This window comes from Tachysurus vachellii, chromosome 22, assembly GCF_030014155.1.
Source record: "Tachysurus vachellii isolate PV-2020 chromosome 22, HZAU_Pvac_v1, whole genome shotgun sequence".
Classification (NCBI taxonomy): domain Eukaryota; kingdom Metazoa; phylum Chordata; class Actinopteri; order Siluriformes; family Bagridae; genus Tachysurus; species Tachysurus vachellii.
Genome location: NC_083481.1, coordinates 12165061 through 12184523, shown reverse-complemented (window position 1 = coordinate 12184523; position 19463 = coordinate 12165061). Strand labels below are relative to the sequence as shown.

The 19463-nt window shown below is 39.4% G+C and overlaps 1 protein-coding gene across 3 annotated transcripts in view; it reads right to left on the bottom strand.

The window, feature by feature from the left end:
* plekha6 (pleckstrin homology domain containing, family A member 6) overlaps window positions 1-8405 on the bottom strand; it is a 56124-nt gene extending 47719 nt beyond the window's left edge. For all 3 annotated transcript variants that reach the window (XM_060858084.1, XM_060858086.1, XM_060858087.1), the window contains exon 1: window positions 8067-8405. In XM_060858084.1, coding sequence (XP_060714067.1) covers window positions 8067-8107 — 41 coding nt within the window. In that variant the 5' untranslated portion in view covers window positions 8108-8405. The remainder of the gene's footprint in view (window positions 1-8066) is intronic.
* Between the last annotated feature and the right edge of the window lie 11058 nt (window positions 8406-19463).

Sequence of the window (19463 nt, the reverse complement as noted above, 5' to 3'; positions counted from 1 at the left end):
CATCCAAACAGATCAATAGCTCTTGGTGCAGAAAGGCAGCCGAGTAAACTCGCAGTCAGCAGCCAACTTTTCACACCCCACACAATTCTTAACAGCACTGAACATGCACTTCTAAGCTCGAACGTATCAGATTAACATTATGCATGTGCTGCTTTGACTAATTTAAATAGAACTTAATATTATTGAGTCTAGATCTTTGTACACCGCTAATACTATTAAAACTATTACGTTTCGAATACATCCATACAAATCCCACATGTAACCATTCACTCATTCATTCATTTTCTACCGCTTATCCGAACTACCTCGGGTCACAGGGAGCCTGTGCCTATCTCAGGCATCATTGGGCATCAAGGCAGGATACACCCTGGACGGAGTGCCAACCCATCGCAGGTCACACACACTCTCATTCACTCACGCAATCACACACTACGGACAATTTTCCAGAGATGCCAATCAACCTACCATGCATGTCTTTGGACCGGGGGAGGAAACCGGAGTACCCAGAGGAAACCCCTGAGGCACGGGGAGAACATGCAAACTCCACACACACAAGGCGGAGTCTGGAATCGAATCCCCAACCCTGGAGGTGTGAGGCGAATGTGCTAACCACTAAGCCACTGTGCCCCCCACCACATGTAACCACTTTTTTAAATATTGCATTAACAAGAATTTCCTAGTAACAAACTGACAGGTGGTAACAACCTTACATTGGGCCTAAATGGATGACGTCTCCCAACAGCTACATGACTGCTTTGCACATGATGTACGTATTTAAGTTATGTCTTGTACATCGCTCAGTGTCTGTTTTGTCTTCTGATGTCAGTATCAATGGATTCATGTTGTTGCTTTGCTTCGTTGTTCTTGCTTTGTCCCTCAAATATTTGTGTTTCGTGTTTGCTCATGGCACTTGCAGTGCCTCCTCTACAAATACAGGACTGAATGCTAGACCATACCATGGGGCCAGTAGGAACTCCTGGAAAAGATCCAGCTGCTGTGGGTAAGGGTAATAGGGTAGGGAAGTGTAGGGAATATCTCAAAGCCATGAACCCCTGTTTGAGGTTTTTGAAAAGGGGAGCAAAAAAATGCTGGAACCATCAACCCACCCTCCTGACACCATTGAGGACATCACCCCATCTCGTTGCTCAGCTCAGGACATCTGTCTACCGCACTGACATGCAGATGATACCAATATGGCTCACAGCCTTGACGTGAGCATCTCTAAGTATGCCAGCTCCAAATAAAACGTCTCTATGCCACCTGGCTCTGCTTCAAATATCCTGTCTTTCTGCCCCACTTCGGATATGGCCTTGTCTTCCGAAGTAGCTCCACCTTCCTGCTCTGCTTCCGAACATTGCCCCACCTTCCTGCTCTGCTTCCGGACATTGCCCCACCTTCCTGCTCTGCTTCCGGACATTGCCCCACCTTCCTGCTCTGCTTCCGAACATTGCCCCACCTTCCTGCTCTGCTTCTGTGCATTGCCCCAACTTCTTGCTCTGCTTCTGAACATTGCCCCACCTTCCTGCTCTGCTTCTGAGCATTGCCCCACCTTCCTGCCCTGCATCGTGCTCTGCTTCTGAACATTGCCCCACCTTCCTGCTCTGCTTCTGAACATTGCCCCACCTTCCTGCTCTGCTTCTAAACATTGCCTCACCTTACTGCTCTGCTTCTGAACATTGCCCCACCTTCCTGCTCTGCTTCTAAACATTGCCTCACCTTACTGCTCTGCTTCTGAACATTGCCCCACCTTCCTGCTCTGCTTCTAAACATTGCCCCACCTTACTGCTCTGCTTCTGAACATTGCCCCACCTTCCTGCTCTGCTTCCTGCTCTGCTTCTAAACATTGCCCCACCTTACTGCTCTGCTTCTGAACATTGCCCCACCTTCCTGCTCTGCTTCCTGCTCTGCTTCTGAACATTGCCCCACCTTACTGCTCTGCTTCTGAACATTGTCCCACCATCCTGCTCTGCTTCTGAACATTGCTGATCTGCTTCAGACATTGCCCCACATTCCTGATCCGCTTTGGACATTGCCCCACATTCCTGCTCTGCTTCTGACATTGCCCCACCTTCCTGCTCTGCTTCCGAATGTTGCCCCACCTTCCTGCACTGCTTTGGACATCGCTCCTCCTTCCTGATCCACTTCGGATATTGCCCCGCCTTTCCTGCTCTGCTCCAGATGTCGCATGCTCAACTAAGGATGTTGCTTGTTCCTTCTGCTTTGTGGTGGTATATGGAGGATGTCACTCCCCACTCCAACCTTGTGAAGAATGTCTATGATTCTTTGAAGGTGACTGCACCCCCTTCAGGCTTTGTGGAGAACGTCACTCCTCTTCCTGTCTATCATGGATTTATTATTTTTTTTGCACTTCCTTTTGTGTCTGGAAATGATCGCTCTTCAAACAAGGGAGTAAAAATATGAGGTCAAATTTCTCGCAGTTTCACGGTCACTCGATGGTCCATATATCCTCTGAGATGTTTAGAGTATATACCGATGACATCATACACAGGGGACTGTCTAGTGTATGATTTGTTGCTTTCTTTCACATTTGTCTCTTAATAGCAGTCTTTAGAGAATAATTTACCTCCATACCTTTCATTTCATAAAGCAGGCTCTTAGATTGGACCGGTTTGCATAACATAATAGGCTTTACAGCTTACAACCACATTTTCTTGCAATGATTGGAAATCTAAACAGCAAGCTTTTAATTAAGCTCTAATGTCTGAGGATTTTAATTTAATCTTCTATGTATTTAATTGTGACTGACTAGTTCTCATGAACAGGTTTGTGCACTGGGCCTGCTAAACATGTATGACAGAAACCAGTATGATAAATAAAAGGAGCTCACTGAGATTAAAGCGTATCAAAAAACACACACCTGATCCTCTTGCCAAATGTCAAACAAGACTGCAATTACAGTCAGAGTTGCAAAAGTGAACAAAGCAATGGCTTACTGGTGCTGGCTCCGGAGCAGCAAGGAGATGGAGACGTATTGATGGTGCTGCGGATGCCGCAATCAGAGCGGAGATTATCAGGGATAAAAACTAATCTGGCTAAACATAAATCATGCTGTGACAGGTCAAAATACATGTCAATAGCAGCACACACCTTGGACAACTAGTGCTATGCATTTGTGATCTCACATGGTTTATGTTTCCTTATCTGAAAAGACTGTAAGAGTACATTGTGTGTGTGTGTGTGCTGTAACTATAAATCTGCACATAGAATGAAACTTTAGCCTTGAATAGTGATTTCATCAGCTGTCAGAGTTTGGCACATAACAGAAAAGGCCTAAAGAAGAATAGGAGCTTATTGATCTGTTGGATATTCGATCTTGAAGCCTGGAGTATCTGCAGTATCGGTTGAGACAATCATAGGCTTTTTAACCACACGATTGCTTAAGGTTATGAAGTAAGCCACTATATTCATGACAAAGAGGCTGAGGACAATTTTTGTAGATAAAACTTTAGATGTTTCACAATGGACAGAAAAATAATATCATAACCATCCAAAAGAAAAAAGCTTTTGAAGACCAGATACCAGTTTGTGAAAATACTGATAAAGATATCAGTACTCACTGTTCAAATCCAAACAAGTTTGATATCAAAGAAAAATAACATCTATCAAAGCACAAACCACACGTATAAAAGACTGCAAGTGGTGCCAGGTACATGAAGGGGAGGATCATGTTTGCCTGGTGATCCTGCTTGTATTCTGTCTTTCTCAAGATCTGAAATCTTGATCAACATCTACCTCAAAGGGCGATGGTTTGGCTGAAGCATACCGGTGAAACAAAATAAAAAGTGAAGACTCCTTTCATGCAGGCAAAGGCGTTAACAAAAAGCTGAAGCAGAGATGACACTAGCCAGGGTGGAAGGTCAGGGTTAGGAATGAGCTTTAAACTAAATTCACAGATTACATTTGGAATCTGGCTTTCTTAATTAAAAAAGAAAAAGACATGTCAAAGCAGCAGTCTGTTCTGGAAAATTCCAGATTCATTCCTTCATTAAATCCCTACTAGAGCCTTTAATCTAAAAAATAACAGGAGGATGGAAAAAGAGCTTCCTCCTCTGAACAAGTATTAAACATGATTTATTCAATGAAAGATGTTCATTGATGGATCCCGGATGTGAGATATGGAATGAATCAAATTAGCGAGCAGCAAGCTGTTACACAAGCCATCTGCTGACAGACCAGATTGAAAACATCCATATAAGTGTTTTTTTCTTCTGTTGTTGTTCTTATTCAAGGTTACTGTTAAGTGGCTTTTTTGTGCAACTTGAATAGAGCAACTTAATGTTTATACTTTGTCGCTGGTACATGGTCTTCCTTCTCACAACCCAAGCTTAGGTAAACAAATCCCATCATTTCCTCTCCTCTTGCTTTTCCACTTGCATTTGTGCGGTTAGGCTTCCTTCATTATAACAAACAACACAAACAATTGTGTAGTCAATGCTAAGATTTTAATAGTAACTCAGATAAGAAATAATAAAAAGAGGGATAAGCTCTGGATCCACAATGACCCTAACCAGGATAAAGCTCTTAATGAAGGTGGCTGAATGAATGAATTTGTTTTGCTTAACAGCTGCCTAATGAAACAGTTCTACAAATTTTAAAATGTACAATAAAATCCCAATTGTTGCTCATGCGTTATAGATGAAAGTGTCATATCAGAAATGAGATGAACTCAAACATCCGTACATCAGTCATAAGATCTATATGATATGCAAAGCCTGCACCAGCACATCCATATCAACCTAGCTTCATGTAGATAAGAGAGGAGAATCCCAGGCTCTTACATACAGGTAAATTGATCTCATGGCCCAGGATAATTATTACACACAATTTCCAACACATACAGAGTTGTTCAGCATGTGTGTAAAAAATAAAAATAAATTAAAATAATAAATGAAATTAAATAAATTTAAATTAAATAAAACTGTAGAAATAAAGAGAGGGAAAAATGAATGTGCTGCAGCAACACACACACACACACACACACACACACACACACACACACACACACACGCACCTCCTACTCCTACTGTATATACACACCCATCAGCCATTAAAAGCTACATTAAACATTAACATTAAAACCTGCATAATATTGTGTACGTTCATCTTCTGCCACCCAAAACAGCTCTAAGCCCGCAAGTCATGGACACAAGACACAAGACCTCAGAAGGTGTGCTGTGGTATCTGGCACCAAGACATTAGCTGTTGTGACGTGAGACCCCCCTGATTGTGCAGCACATCCTACCACCTTGATCAGATTGAGCTAAGGGGAATTCGGAGGTCCAAGTCAACACCTTGAACCCTTGGGCAGTTCTTGCAGTGTGGCAGGATGCATAATCAGGTATGAACATCACAACAATGTTTAGGTAAGAGCAGGTACATGCAGTGAATATTATTCATTCTACTGTCAGGGGTAGAGATATACAGTAAAATAGGTCTACAGTAAATGTACAGGTTTTCATTCTAAAAAATAAATGATTGCACTCAGGAAGTCTAATTCTTAATTTGGAATAAAATAAGTCTAGTGAGCTCAGAAAAACCCCAACCAACCAATCGCTGCTTTACAGCTACCAGATCACCTGTGCCATTTAATTAGCTTGGACGAGCTAAATATGAAAACAAACATTGACGAGTAGGAGTTGAATTGGTTCCCATGGACAGATGCTAAACATTCAGGTGTTAATACGGTTTTAAGATCACTTTTCATGAAGAAACAGTGACTCAGATATAACCAGGCCATGTGGATATCTGCAGTTTCCTCTGAGAATAGTCATGAAATTTGCCCTTCATGGAGTTCCAAAATGAATGACACATTTTAGTCCAGGCAAATCTTTCCTAATCCACTGTACCCTGATATACTGATGGCATATTGTGGGCCACAATTTGACAAATCCTGCATTGTGTAAAACTGCAGCAGAGAGATTTACAGCTTTAGCACAGGTGCGGTGAGGATGGACGCAGTAATTAAAAAACTGCTTGACTTTCTATTTCAGACTTAATCAGGAGACGCACACTGAGCCTCACATTTAACAATCTTTTAATAAAGCTGTTAGTGAATGTTTCTTTAGGTCACACCTACCTAATAATTCCATGTAGTCATGTATGTATATTGCTAAATATCTATCACTTGCAAATTTCAAAGCACGTTCATGACGCAGCAGATTTAACATTTATTTTATAACACTCATAAATGTCTATAAAAGTTAACACACAAAGAGCTGAAAGTAACAAAATAACGCCTAAATGATCCTAAACATGGTATGTGCAAATCTTCCAAGAGGGCAGTTCAGCCTCCGCAGCTAACACAAGTCACATATTAACTCGTCCTCCTGTTACATGGTGCCATTTCTTTTGTCCTAACTGGGTGGCTAGTCTGGTTTGCCCTAACTAATGTATTTGTTTCAGATTACTATATTTCGGACAATAATGATTAAAATAAATAATCTGTATTTGTAATAATAATAAATATGTAATCCATATTTAAATGCGCAGTAACTCGTTATATGATTATACGATTTGAAGAAAACTTTGGGAAACTTGGGAGCTGCGATAGTGTTTTTTTTTTTTTTGAAAACCAAATACTCCTGCGAACATTTTCGTGTACAATTTAATAATTGAGGCTCACTTAATACAAGCTTTCTCTATAAATGTTATAGAAGCTTCCATGACCCACATATAAATATACCTTATTATTTCAAAGTTCTACTTGATAAATATTTGCTTGTGGTTGAAGTGAAGTGGTTGATCTTCTGGAAGTACATACAGTCTTTATTTCATGTTATTTTCAGTTACACTTTTATGATGAACGTTTTCAATCTCGCCAACGTTACAGAAAAAGCGTTCCTCACAATAATACATCTTTCTTATGGCCTCTGAAGTCAAACCGATCTGGTGTAAGACTCACTCTCATAAGACAAACTGTGTGGCTTTTTGCCAGCTTTTGCAGTAACAGCGTGTCTTGTGCCAACAGCACAGCACCGTGTTACGGCAGATAAACACAAATTTCAACAGCTGTCTTCACCTTAGGACTTCTCCTTCATACACAGCCGTTCATTAAGTGATCGTTACAAAACAAAAACACTTGTCTAGGTGTGAAAAGACTTCACCTGAGCAGCCGTGAAAATATCCGTTTTGCTTCCTGATGACTTCATAAAAGGGCAAACAAGACCTTCTTGCAGACAGACAGGTGTGTCTAGGTTTGAAGCGTGCCAATCTGGATATTGTGGCCAGTTTTTACATTCTGAGAACCTCCCAGATTTGGAAACAAACAAAAAAAATCTATACACCTATAGAAGCTGGAGCTTTTCAAAAATCTTGTTTCTACCTTAATCAGCTTCGGTATTGTTGCAGGCTCAGTACATACTGTTCTAGCAATTTCAAAAGCTGCCAAGCGGACTATTATTACTCCAAGCTGCACTTAAAAAGCCAAAATGTTTCACCTTTTATTTCTGTAACCTCAAGATCACCCTCTCCCTGATCCCTTCGACCAGACTTATACAAAGAAACTCAGACACACAGAGAGTATAAAGCATTATAATGGCATCAGTGTGTCTTTCTAAAAGCTCTAGATGCAGCTATAGTTTAAACAGTGAGAGAGATTTTTTTTTGGTCGGTCAAAGTCTTCTTCAGTGCTCAGATTTACACGTTGTCCCAAGGTCAAGGTAGTCTGAACCATTTACCTAGATACAGACCTAGTGCAAACAACATGAGTTATTTCTGAATAATGATGACTTCTATAATCTTGACACTGTTCCAATCATTCCCCCATCACTTGCAGAGTAATACACAAAGCCAACTAGTAACTCATTAACATCATGAAGCCTACAAACATACGTAAATCTTTAGGTCTTTGTTTTGGTATCTTCCATACTCATGCCATCTGTTTATCTCTCTCTCTCTCTCTCTCTTACTCTCTCTCTCACACACTCACACACACATCCCACATGGTCCCCTCTCACCTCCCATGCAGAAGCAACAGCTCATAACTTTCTACTGCTGAATCAAGAGCAAGTGTTTACACGAAAATGACAAGGATGTAGAAGACCTACCACGCTGCACCCTCGTCCACCGTCTCATCTCCTTCCATCATCGTACTGTTTCGACTCCTGCGACTACTACTACTGCTTGCTCTTGATTTTTTTCCTTCTCTCACTTCCTGGCTAAAAAAGGCGAGCCAGGATCCAGGGGCGGGTATGAGTGGAATTTAAACAAGAAAAGCAAAAACAATCTCTTCTTTGCGGGTGATATCTCTCCTTTCTCCTGCAGCTGAACTCATGCACGCATATGGATTACATTCCCTGTGGAACAGCCAGCTGGATTTAAGCACCAGGACCGACCGTGCTGTCTCTTTACACACACACGCACACCCTTACACACACACACACCCTCAGCATGGCCCCAGCCTTCTTGCCTTCCTCCACCCCAGCTCTCTACTCTAATCATTAACTCCTATAGGGCTGGGCTTCTGATGCTTAACTCCTTCAGCAACCTTCTATTACTCAGACACTAAATTTCTAAGGAATCTTTCTTTCAACCATCAAACCATTCACCTGCAGTTCAGAAGTAAATACAGAGAGTTTAAAAGCTAATGAACCACAGAAGATTGCAGAACATCACATGGCACAATTTACCGAATGCCTCGGCTGGTTGGATTGGATTTCAGCGTGGAACAGCGTTTTCCAGCTCTGAGCAAAGTCTATATATGTCAGATGCCACAGATTCAATCCCAGTAGTGCATGGTGATCTTTATACTGTATATTTGGATACCTAGGAAACCTAAAGTGGGTGTGGCCTAAACCAGAAGCCATTTATTATTTTTCCTTATGTTTTTTTGCAACAGAAGAGGTGTGTGAGACTGTTTTGTTTAATCCCACTGACAAAATAAATATTTTTGTTTGTAATGTTATAAACAAATCTGTGGTGAAATTTATTCAAAGCACAACAATCCTGACCAGGCACTTACTAAGGATGAATGAATGAATGCTGTAAAAACCTCATTCAAGTTCATGTTGAGGAATGTGGTCTAACAAGGTTCAACAAGGTTCGTATATGATTATTTGTCTGCATGAATGGAAAAAAAAAACTCCCACATCTCTAGTCTCAAACTGACGTGATCTTTCTGGAAAAAAAAGAGATTGCCTCATTTTCATATCTGCATCTGTATCGAACGCCATTTCGAAAATAACGTATTCACATTTGATTTGATTGCAAATATGTTCACTGGGAGTTGTAATTACATGTATTTAAATGTTTAAATCATTTATTCATTCATTCATTCATCCATCTTCAGTAAGCACGGTTTTCTAATCAGGGATGCACTTAATTCAGATTCTTGTAACACTGAGCTGAAGGTGGGACAATTCATCCTGGACTGTATGCCAGTCCATAGCAGGGCATCGTGCACACACACTCATTCACACAATAGGGGAAATTTATCTTAACCTGTCTGCCTGCATGCATTCTATGGACCGCTGGAGGAAACTGCAGAACCTGGAAGAAACCTATACCTATACAAACCTGTGATGTGGATGCTCATATCTTTCATCAAATGAGCCAAAGCCAAATCCAGACCAATCTGAGTGAGACCTTTCTACCAGTTTCAGTCATATAATCTGTATCCCAAATGCACCATCACTGACCGTTCTCCTAACATTTGGTTCTGTCTGGGCAAGCCAGAAAAACCTAGATAGCCCACACACACACAGTGTGAGTCAGTCCACTTGTAGCTGTCTGTTGAGTCTTGGTTCTAACCATTAACTAACCACAGACACAACACCATCTTTCTGTCCAACTTACCACTGCTCCTCAGCTCCTGCTGTTTCTCCCCAGTCAAACCTCATTAGTCAAGAGGCGCAAGGCTTGTGTCCCTTGTCGTCCTTGCCAAAACAAATTCCTCATTGGGATTGCCCTATTATTGATCCTGGCCTGTCAGGGCTATGTGCACGGCATTAAGACCAACGAAACCCTGCTTTGTTTTGATAAAGATTTCTATTCACAAAGAAGAGAATGTATCGTTTTCTCCACAAGAACAACACATACTATGTTTAACTCATGTGATCTACTGTTTCTGTATAGATTCTTGAATGTGCTTACTCAAGTATTCAAATTTAAGGCCACGAGATGAAGTCAAGACAGACTGGAACCTCCCTGAAGCCTGCTCCTCTGAAGAATGAACTCCAACACAGAGTTCACTGACTAATTGGACATATCTCTTTTGCTGCAATAGTATGAGTGCAGGAAAAGTTCACTTCATTTTTCTTACATCCTGATATTCATCCAGAATTTTCCTGAGAAAGCCAGCAGTGTCAGATCTGTTAAAAGATCATGTAAGTCCACATGCGCATAACTTATCCCCTGATCCATAAACAGGACTGCAAAAGAGTTGATGATCATTTTCTTCAAGAATCAAAAAGAAATGAAATACTCATTTGAAAATACTTTTAAATCAGCAACACTACATCTGATATTTGGCCAATGCTCTCCTGAAGAGAAGAACATATCTTCAGCATCCCATGTTTGGTGAGCCTGTGTCCACTGTAGCCTAAGATTCTATGCTATTCTTGGCTAACAGGATTGGAATCTGATGTGTTTTTCTGCTGTTGTATCCAATATGCCAAAAGATTTGATGTGCTGTGCAATCTGAGATGCTTTTCTGCTTACCATGGTTGTAAAGAGTGCTTATTTGTTTCTATTTGTTTGGTCATTGTCCTCTGATCTCAGAAAAGATGCTCAATGTATGTTTTTTTGCTTTTCACACCATTCTATGTAAACTCTAGAAACTCTTAAGATGAGCAGCTTTTGACATACTCACCCAAGCCAATTTACAACCAATAACCTTTTCCTCAAACTATGCCACACGTCAAGTCATTTTATCTCAAAATTATTGAACCGGTTGTAAATTAACTAAATTCCTAACTTCATTATTTTATGCATAGCAATGCTGTCACATGATTGGACAATTGGATGAATAAGCAGGGGTGTAGGAGTTCCTAATAAAGTGGACGTCGAGTGTACATGAGGTTCAGTAATGCGATTATCATTAAAATAGTGAAAAAGCCAACAGCCTGGGGATCTCACCTTAATCTACATTCTGGCCTGGTGGATGCCCACTTTAATCAATGTACAGCCTCAATCACACAGCATTCATTTACAGATGCTCTTATCATAGCAAGACTGTGAGCAGACTATTTAATGAAAGAGGACTAAAAATGACCTCATCAGAGTTCTGGTCTGGTTTGAAGTGCCCTTAATTTAAGAATACTTACTTAATCAGATTCAAACACAAATCCTTACAATGATAGATGGTCTGTTCCAAAATTTTGTACTGACAGAGGAAAGTGGAAGAGGAAAGTGACCGCAACTGTTATATGTATAAGCACAGAAAACAGCATAGTCACTGATTTCAGAAACCATACCAGTTCCTTCTAGCACATTATCTGTGGTACACAAAAGTGCAGTTCAGGAATTTCTTCTCAGAAATGTTAAGATTCCAAACGCAGTCTTGTTATCCAGTTTGCATACAGAGAGACGGCCCCACGCTGGCCTGTACTTTCATCTGGACCACATACTGCTTCGAAATGACAGAGATAAAATCATTTTTATCCGGTTTTCAGAACACAGCCACTTCTCGGCTAGAATTTAATAATCAGGTACTTTTTGGCCTGCAGTACACTTTGGTGTAATTGCCATATTGATCTTTATGCACCTATAATCTATCATATTTTGTCTGGAATCATCTCCTCTCTTGGCAGTGCCTTTAAACTTTCACCTCCTCTGATATCAGCCACTACTCCTCAGGGTCACTGGCATGACTGGAATGTCAACACGGACGGGAGTTCTTACTAGACACACAGATAACCTCCGCTTTAGCAAAAACACAGACCCTCCACTTTAACAGACACAAACACTCCACAGAAAACACAAAGAGTCTCCTGCAGATAATTCATGTCTCACACTCTAGCTGCTTCTGTCAAATAGGGGGAAAAGTGTTATACATCATAGTCTGGCCACACAGCAGCCCAAAGTATGAGGTTGAACTCCCAAAACTCCCCACTGTGCACTTTCCATCTCTCCCTGGCCAATTAAAACATTCCAGCTCAATGGCCTTTGTTTTCACCATGGCCCATTAACTTGTAATTTACCACTAATCTGTAAACCAAGACGTTTCGAAGCACCAGCTGTGCCCTTAAAAAAAGATGTTGCTTACTCACCATTATTGCCAGGTTCTGTCCACTTAAACGAGCAGAAATGCAAGATACACCTTTGTTTGAACATTTTAATGAGTTTAGCACACAATAAACATGTAAGTATTCTGACTTTGCCCCTGACGTAACAGTTGGGTCTTATTATTATCCAACCTGGATCTTATTATTTGATGATTTGATCACTTTACTAGAACCCCTGCCATGCTGTAATTCCAATGTGAGATACTGGTCATAGGTAATAAATAAAGGAGGGAAGAATGGGTTGTGTGGCAGGAGGTGATGAATGAAAGGATAAAAGAAGTGGTGGAGACGGTGAAAATCCCTCACCAATGGAGATTAAAGTGGAACAGGTAGTGGCATGCTTAAGAATGGAAAGAATGTGGGTTATTTGTGGAGGACGCGTGGCATGGCAATTAGCTGGACCAAACCGGTGCTGCAAGTGTCGTTAAGCCCCTTTATCTTCTGAACAGCAGGAGTGCTAATTTTGGAGTCTCTAGAAAGACTATACTTCAAGGATGATAACAGATAAGCAGGTTAAATATATGGGGACTGCCGGAAGAGTATGGAAGCCCTTCATTTTTATTTCCATCTGGCATCTGTACAACACAGATGTCCACGTAGACGCATTCACTACTTCATAATATTGCTGACTGTACTCTAATATTACATTCTTAAAATAATAATTACATTCTTCAGGCATATTTGGCTCCATTTTCCCTCTTATGTAAGTTAACGCTGAGTTTAAACCACTGTTTACAAATGCAGTGCTTGCCATATGGTCCCCTGCTTCATAACACAGTGCACAGGACACGTTCCAAAAACGTAGGATGATGTAATATTTGATCAGCATGAAATGTGACCACAACGATCATCAAACAAAGCTGCGTATTATCAGCACTTCACATCCACAAAGCTGTTTGACACATTGACACCCTGTGGCCATTAAAGAGGAGCTGAAGCCTTGCTAATATTGAAAGCCACATGAACCACATTCAGTCCTTACAAGAAACTGAGCAACAATATAACAAAAAACTACAATTAAAAGAATCAGTACTTTGTTCCTATCACATAAAATACCTGAGGACTAGTGCTTTGTTATTAGCAAATCATCCTAACAGTGCTAGTGCTAGGATGTCATGATGTACTGCTGTCCACACCGGGTCTGTGTTTGCATGTACATGTTCATGTTCACATCTGTGTTTTGAAGTATGCGTGGCGTGTGTGTTAAACAGGACGTCAACACCTGCCTGTTCACCGGATGACATTGAGACAAAGGTGTGATTCTATCTGTATGATGCTTCATCAGTCAGGCATGTAGCTGGAGTTATGCTCCTCCTTATGCCTCAAGCTAGACACACACATATGCACACTGAACATGCTTGAACAAGTCAGACAGCCATCACACACACTTTGGATAGAAGTTGGCTCTATGCATGAACTGGGATGAGCTTCCCTTAAACAAATCCTGTTGTTTGGTTAAACCTCAAAAGTACTCTGATAGGAATTAAAAGGTATCTGCAAGTCAAGTTGACTTTACTGTCATCCCGTCATTCTGTAAACGGACAGTGGGGCAAAATATTGTGTCTCTAGGATTTTGGTGCAACAATCGATACAGACGTTCTGTACAAGATGAAATAAAAACTAAATACTAGGGAGTTAGACTTCAAGTTATATTTACACACAAATAAGCTTTCATAAATGGACAATAGTTAGAGTTCTATAAAGTATGTCCTGAGAGACTAGTGATCCTGAACCTTCTGCTCTCTGGACCTGCCTGGACTTCTGGTTGAAGTTCTCAATACTTGGAAAGCACTCACTGCTGCTGAAGGTGACTCCACATAAACAGCCTAGAGATAAATGAGTCTACTATGAATGGTACCACTTAGAGACCATGAAGATGGCTTTGGACTGCAACTGATACGATCAGTTTCGCTACGAAAGTTTAAGACTACAATTGCTTTTATAGCTTTAGGACTGCAATTGCTGTGAACGGCCTTTCAGTCACGTCTCCATCAGTGAACAGTTGCCATCAGTGAAAAGTTCAACAAAACAGACATCATGTTCAAACTAGAATGAATTTCCTGGTTGCATAATTGCTCTTTTTGACCTCATAGTACACAGGTACGGAATGGAGAAAATTTATAATCACATTCTCTGACGTCTCCTTTTTGAGTCCGGTTCCCCTTGAGGCTTCATTCTCATATCGTCTCAGGAAGTTTTCTTCTGGCTTGCTCAATAGGGATAAATCTAACTTTAAATTATTATTTAACTTTAGTAAACTATTATTCAAATTTTTTATATTACTGTTAAGCCTCTTTGAGACAGGGTCCATTGTTAAAAGTTCTATGCAAATTTTAAAAAATAAAAGAAAAAAGAAAAAAAAATAGTTTAAAGTTAATTATGCTTATGTTCTTCAATTCAAACATTTTCAAGAGTTTCAAGAGTATAAATGATCTATTTATCACGTGCATATGCAAATCATTCTGAGAATAAATTTGGTATTCATAATTTCCATGTTTGGTGCCTATAAGGAATCAGATTTGCATAAGAAAACAAACAGAAATATCCAGTTAAATCACCGTCTCATCAAAACAATACATCTATGGCTAACATAAAATAAGCACTTTTCACCTCCAGATTTGAAAGTAGTATACTTCTGACAGTGCATGCATATTTTATTTTATTTTTTCATTTTCTTTTTCCTTTTCTTTATTTGTTTGTTTGCATTATTTTACTTTTAACTGTTTCATTCTTTTGTTTTCATTTTATCTTCATTTCCTTCATTTCCTCTCTGTTGACTGTAAGTGACTACATCATTTTTTTCTATGATGACCAATATAGTGAGTAACCTAATAATTTTAGATTAAAACATCAATGTTACGATCGAACAAAGAAGAAAAGAGTCCGTCTGGAATTTAGCCTTAATCTTCCTGCACTTTTTCAAATAACTTCAACTAAAACAAAACTTCAATTTGGTAAACTTAACTAGTTGTATATTCAACACAAATTTGTGAGTTTTTCTCTCAGGATCATATTTTTCCTGTAATGTAATAAAAATTTGTAATAAAAATCAGCACCTACTTTTATTTTAGATCCTAATTTTCCACTCAGACACAGACAGTTCGGTAGGCGTCATGTCAATTATGTGAATATTTGATAAATCGAGGGTGTGTACTATGGAAATAAAGGACTGGCTGGCAGCCTCTTGTCTCAATAACACTGAAACAGTCACTAATGCAATTAGTCTCAAAAGGCTTCCTACTGTATGTCATTCCCAGAAATTGAATCTAAGATTGTTTCTATGTAGCCAGGATATAAAAAAGGTGAATTTAATGCTTCCATCAGAATTGAAATGTGTGCATTGTGGTCTGCCACAAATTCACGTTCCTTCTCTCTGTTATAGGTTGATCTTGCCATAACAACTTGGCATCCTATATAAGCCTACATAAGACAGAAATGAAAAAAATCCCAAAATCTGAACTTTAACCACTAAATAATGTATTGTAAGCATAAAAATAATCATCTAACTCCAGGTTCTGAGTGAAGATACAGTTTGTTCTACAAATTCTTTATCAAAGCTTGTTCCTATTAACTCCTTAGGATGTCCGCCAAAAGTGTCAAGAGGTCCAGAGTGCAGCCTTTCTTCTAGTGGAGATGAACGTGAAACAAAAGCCATATAACTGCACTCCCAGTTGATTCGATTTTTCTTTCCATCCTCCATCACTGTCTATTATATTTCTTATATCTTTGTCTGCTCATCCATCATACCCCCTTTATTGAAGAACTGAGGGGGGGAAGGAGAACAGATGAGGAGGCTGAAGCCTGTAATATGGTCTGGGTGTGGTCAAATTAGCTATGGCCACTAAACACATGGTCTCCAGCTAATGGTGCATAACATAATGGATTAACCTGCTCATTGCCACCTGCCCCTGTGACAATATCAGGTGACAATGTTAACCATAATGTTACAGCTGATGACAGTTCGAATTTAGCACCGTAGTATAAAATTATCGATTATGATATCTAAATTGTTTACAGGAATCAAAGGAACATAAATAATATATAAAACCATACTAAGAAGATCTTTTTACATGTGCAAGAATCTTGTATGAGTGTGTGATCTTGTGGTATGTGACTAAAGTCTCCTAACTGATTTGTTTGCAATAACAAGTACTATCTAGGAGCATAAGCACTCTATTATATGTATGTTTTCTTCTGCCTCCTGTTATTAACGGGGCCAAGCACAGAACTGTATGCTCATTGCCAGAAATTGGTCCAAGCACTGAAGGTACAGAGGTGCCTTATTGCATTTGTATGCTCATCTTCTTAAATTATTATTATTAGTAGTAGTATTATTATACTCTGTCATGGCATGGTAAAGTCTGCTATAGCCCGAAGAACACTGTAAGTTTTAAGGAAATTTGGCCCAGTGATAGAGGACGGTCTCATCTAACTGCACCCCTTGAACGCTCAAATGCACCAACAAGACAAACTGAGATATACTTGAGAAAAACTCTGTAATGCAATGCAAGAACCTCAATTTAAATGTATTCTAATTCTTTGAACTAATGCCAAGTTTGACATGCACCATGGCATAAAATGACACCATTACACCATTCAGATTTTTATTTTATTTTTTTTTTGGAATTTTGTAAAAAGTCTAAAATCTAAAATCTACTTCAATCATCACAAAATTTGGATTTAAGCATTTTGTGACCAACCTGAATAAGGTTGGATGTTTTGTTCATAAAATGCAAACAAATGTTACGGTGAAGTTGCCAAACAGGGAATGAGGGTAAATCTCAGCTATGGTGTGATGTTTTCAGAACCAAAGGAACTCCATTATGTTTTGTCTAAAATCATCTCTAGTAAGTCTAGTAACTGTTCTTAACCACATAAAATCTTTTCTTTCTGTTTGATTTCTTTAATAATGTGCAAATGTACAAGAACACCATGGTGCCGAATAGGAAGTGTCACCATCTCTCTGCCCTGCTTTTACATATTGACACTAAACTTGGCAACATGCAACATGACCTGACGTTAACAAACAAGCTCTGAATTCATTTGTAACTTGGCGGTGGTACTGAAAACAGGAACATTTTCAGCAACAGTTTGACATGATGCCATTAAATTTAGCATATCTACTTGAGTGTAAACTCAAATGGTCCTCTTTTGCCGTTTCGCCCTCACTAAGAGCTTGCAGCTATAACCTCTCTTGTTAAGTGAAAATGCCCAGAACATAATTTCTGTAATGTAAATACATATTAATACAACCGTTTAATGGTAAAAACAAATGTTTTCCAACAAATATAAGTGGTCAAGTATGCTTAAAATGTCTAGTGAAGTAAAAATAATCAAAATGTAAAGTCTACTTATATGGCCTTTCGCAATTATTAAGGATCTCTAATTTTCTGTAATAGGAGACTTTAAAAAGGTCATGTAGACAACGTGCTGTTACAGAAAAATTCAGAAAAAGCCTGAGGCAGAGACCTAAAGATGAAGGCGGCGCCTCTTAAAAACAGAGAGCCCGGCAGTGCAGAGAACCCACACAAGCATCCACTGAATGTGTGTATAAATTACTCTTTCAGGCAAGGGCTTTTCTGGGGAGGAGTGTCCCAGTGACAGCAGTCTACCACCAACACCGATACACAAAGACACACAGCAAAAAGCCCCTCAGTCACAGAGTACAAGAAAGGTATTCTTCTCACTCAAAGCATCCATCATCACCAAGCTCTCCGTTTACCTCAGCCAACCTGATGGCGGTGCCAAGTCTCAGGACCATCTACATCACCCGTGCCAAAGTACCAACAGCTCGGACATTTCCACACTGATCTGAGGCCAGTCAACTAGAATCAATTTTTAATCTAAATCTCATTATAAAAAACATGGTCCATAGTAAAACTCTGTACTGAGAATTTACTGTAATGCAATTGTTTTCAAAAATTTCAAAGAAAAGTGTTTTTTAAAAAAATGTGAAAGAAAGAAAAAAGAAAGAAAGAATAATAAACATAGTTGTCAAAGATACACATTCTATCTATTATTTTACAAAACCAAATCTAAATTAAACACATTTAATTCAATGATTTATTTCTGCTAATATAATAGGTATTTAAAAATAATCTCCCCATATCAACAATAACATGTATGTTATTGCATTAAAGTTGGGACTGCATTAAAGGTGGTATGTTTAATGGATGTGATATTACATTATTACTGCAGTCTACCACCTTTTAGTTGCTATAGTTCACCATTCTGATTAAGGCAGACCGCCTGCCCTCCGTGTGACCCAAATGCAGATCCAACATCTCCCAGTCTATTTATTTAACACCAATCTGTATTTGTTACACCTTTTAGTCACTGAATGGTTCAGCAGTTGTGAATAAAACCATACCTTCCATAAAGAGACATGATGCTGATCATTACTGCTCAGTTCCCAAGAGGAAATCTCTGTAGAAATAAATCTACTACTAACACTAATAAAGAGCTTCCTGTTCCAAACTGAACAGCCAAAAGTCCAGCACCGTTTAGTGACTTATCTGCTCAAAGATGCCTGATACATCTAACTAATTAATAACCAGGTTTCGTATGTTCAGTAATTGTATTAGTGCTGTACTATGGTCTTCTAGGACTGAAATCTATTACCCATTTATTAGACAATGGGCAATAGTTAAAGGACAATAAATTACCAAAAGTATACGGACACCTGACCATGAACAAAATACAATATTCAGACCTTCCTCAAACCTTTAAAACAGAGTTAGAAGCACTTGATTTTAAAGAATGCTTTTGTATGCTGTATTATGATTTCCCTTTTCTCTAACTGAAAGGCATAGACATGTTCCAGCGTGATAACTTTGATATGCGCCAAGAGGTTCATGGTTTGCCAAAGATAGTTTAGAAGCACCCAAGTGGTCTGAACAAAGCCCTTACCTCATCCTTACCTCAGCCCTTGAACACCTTTAGAACGAAATGCAATAAAAATATACCCCAAGCCCAGACACCTGACATCAGCGTCTGACCTCACTAATGCTCTGGTGGCTGAATTAATCCGATAATAATCTACAGATCGACATGGTGGTGACAGGAATCCAAGTCCCAGGTTCTATATAGAGTTTTACATCTTTACATTCCACTACATCAGCATGTATTTCCTCTACATTTTCTGATTTCCTTCCACCTCTCAAAAAATATGAATGCAAGGTTTAGAACAACGATAAGCTGAAGTTAGGTGCAGTGTGAAAA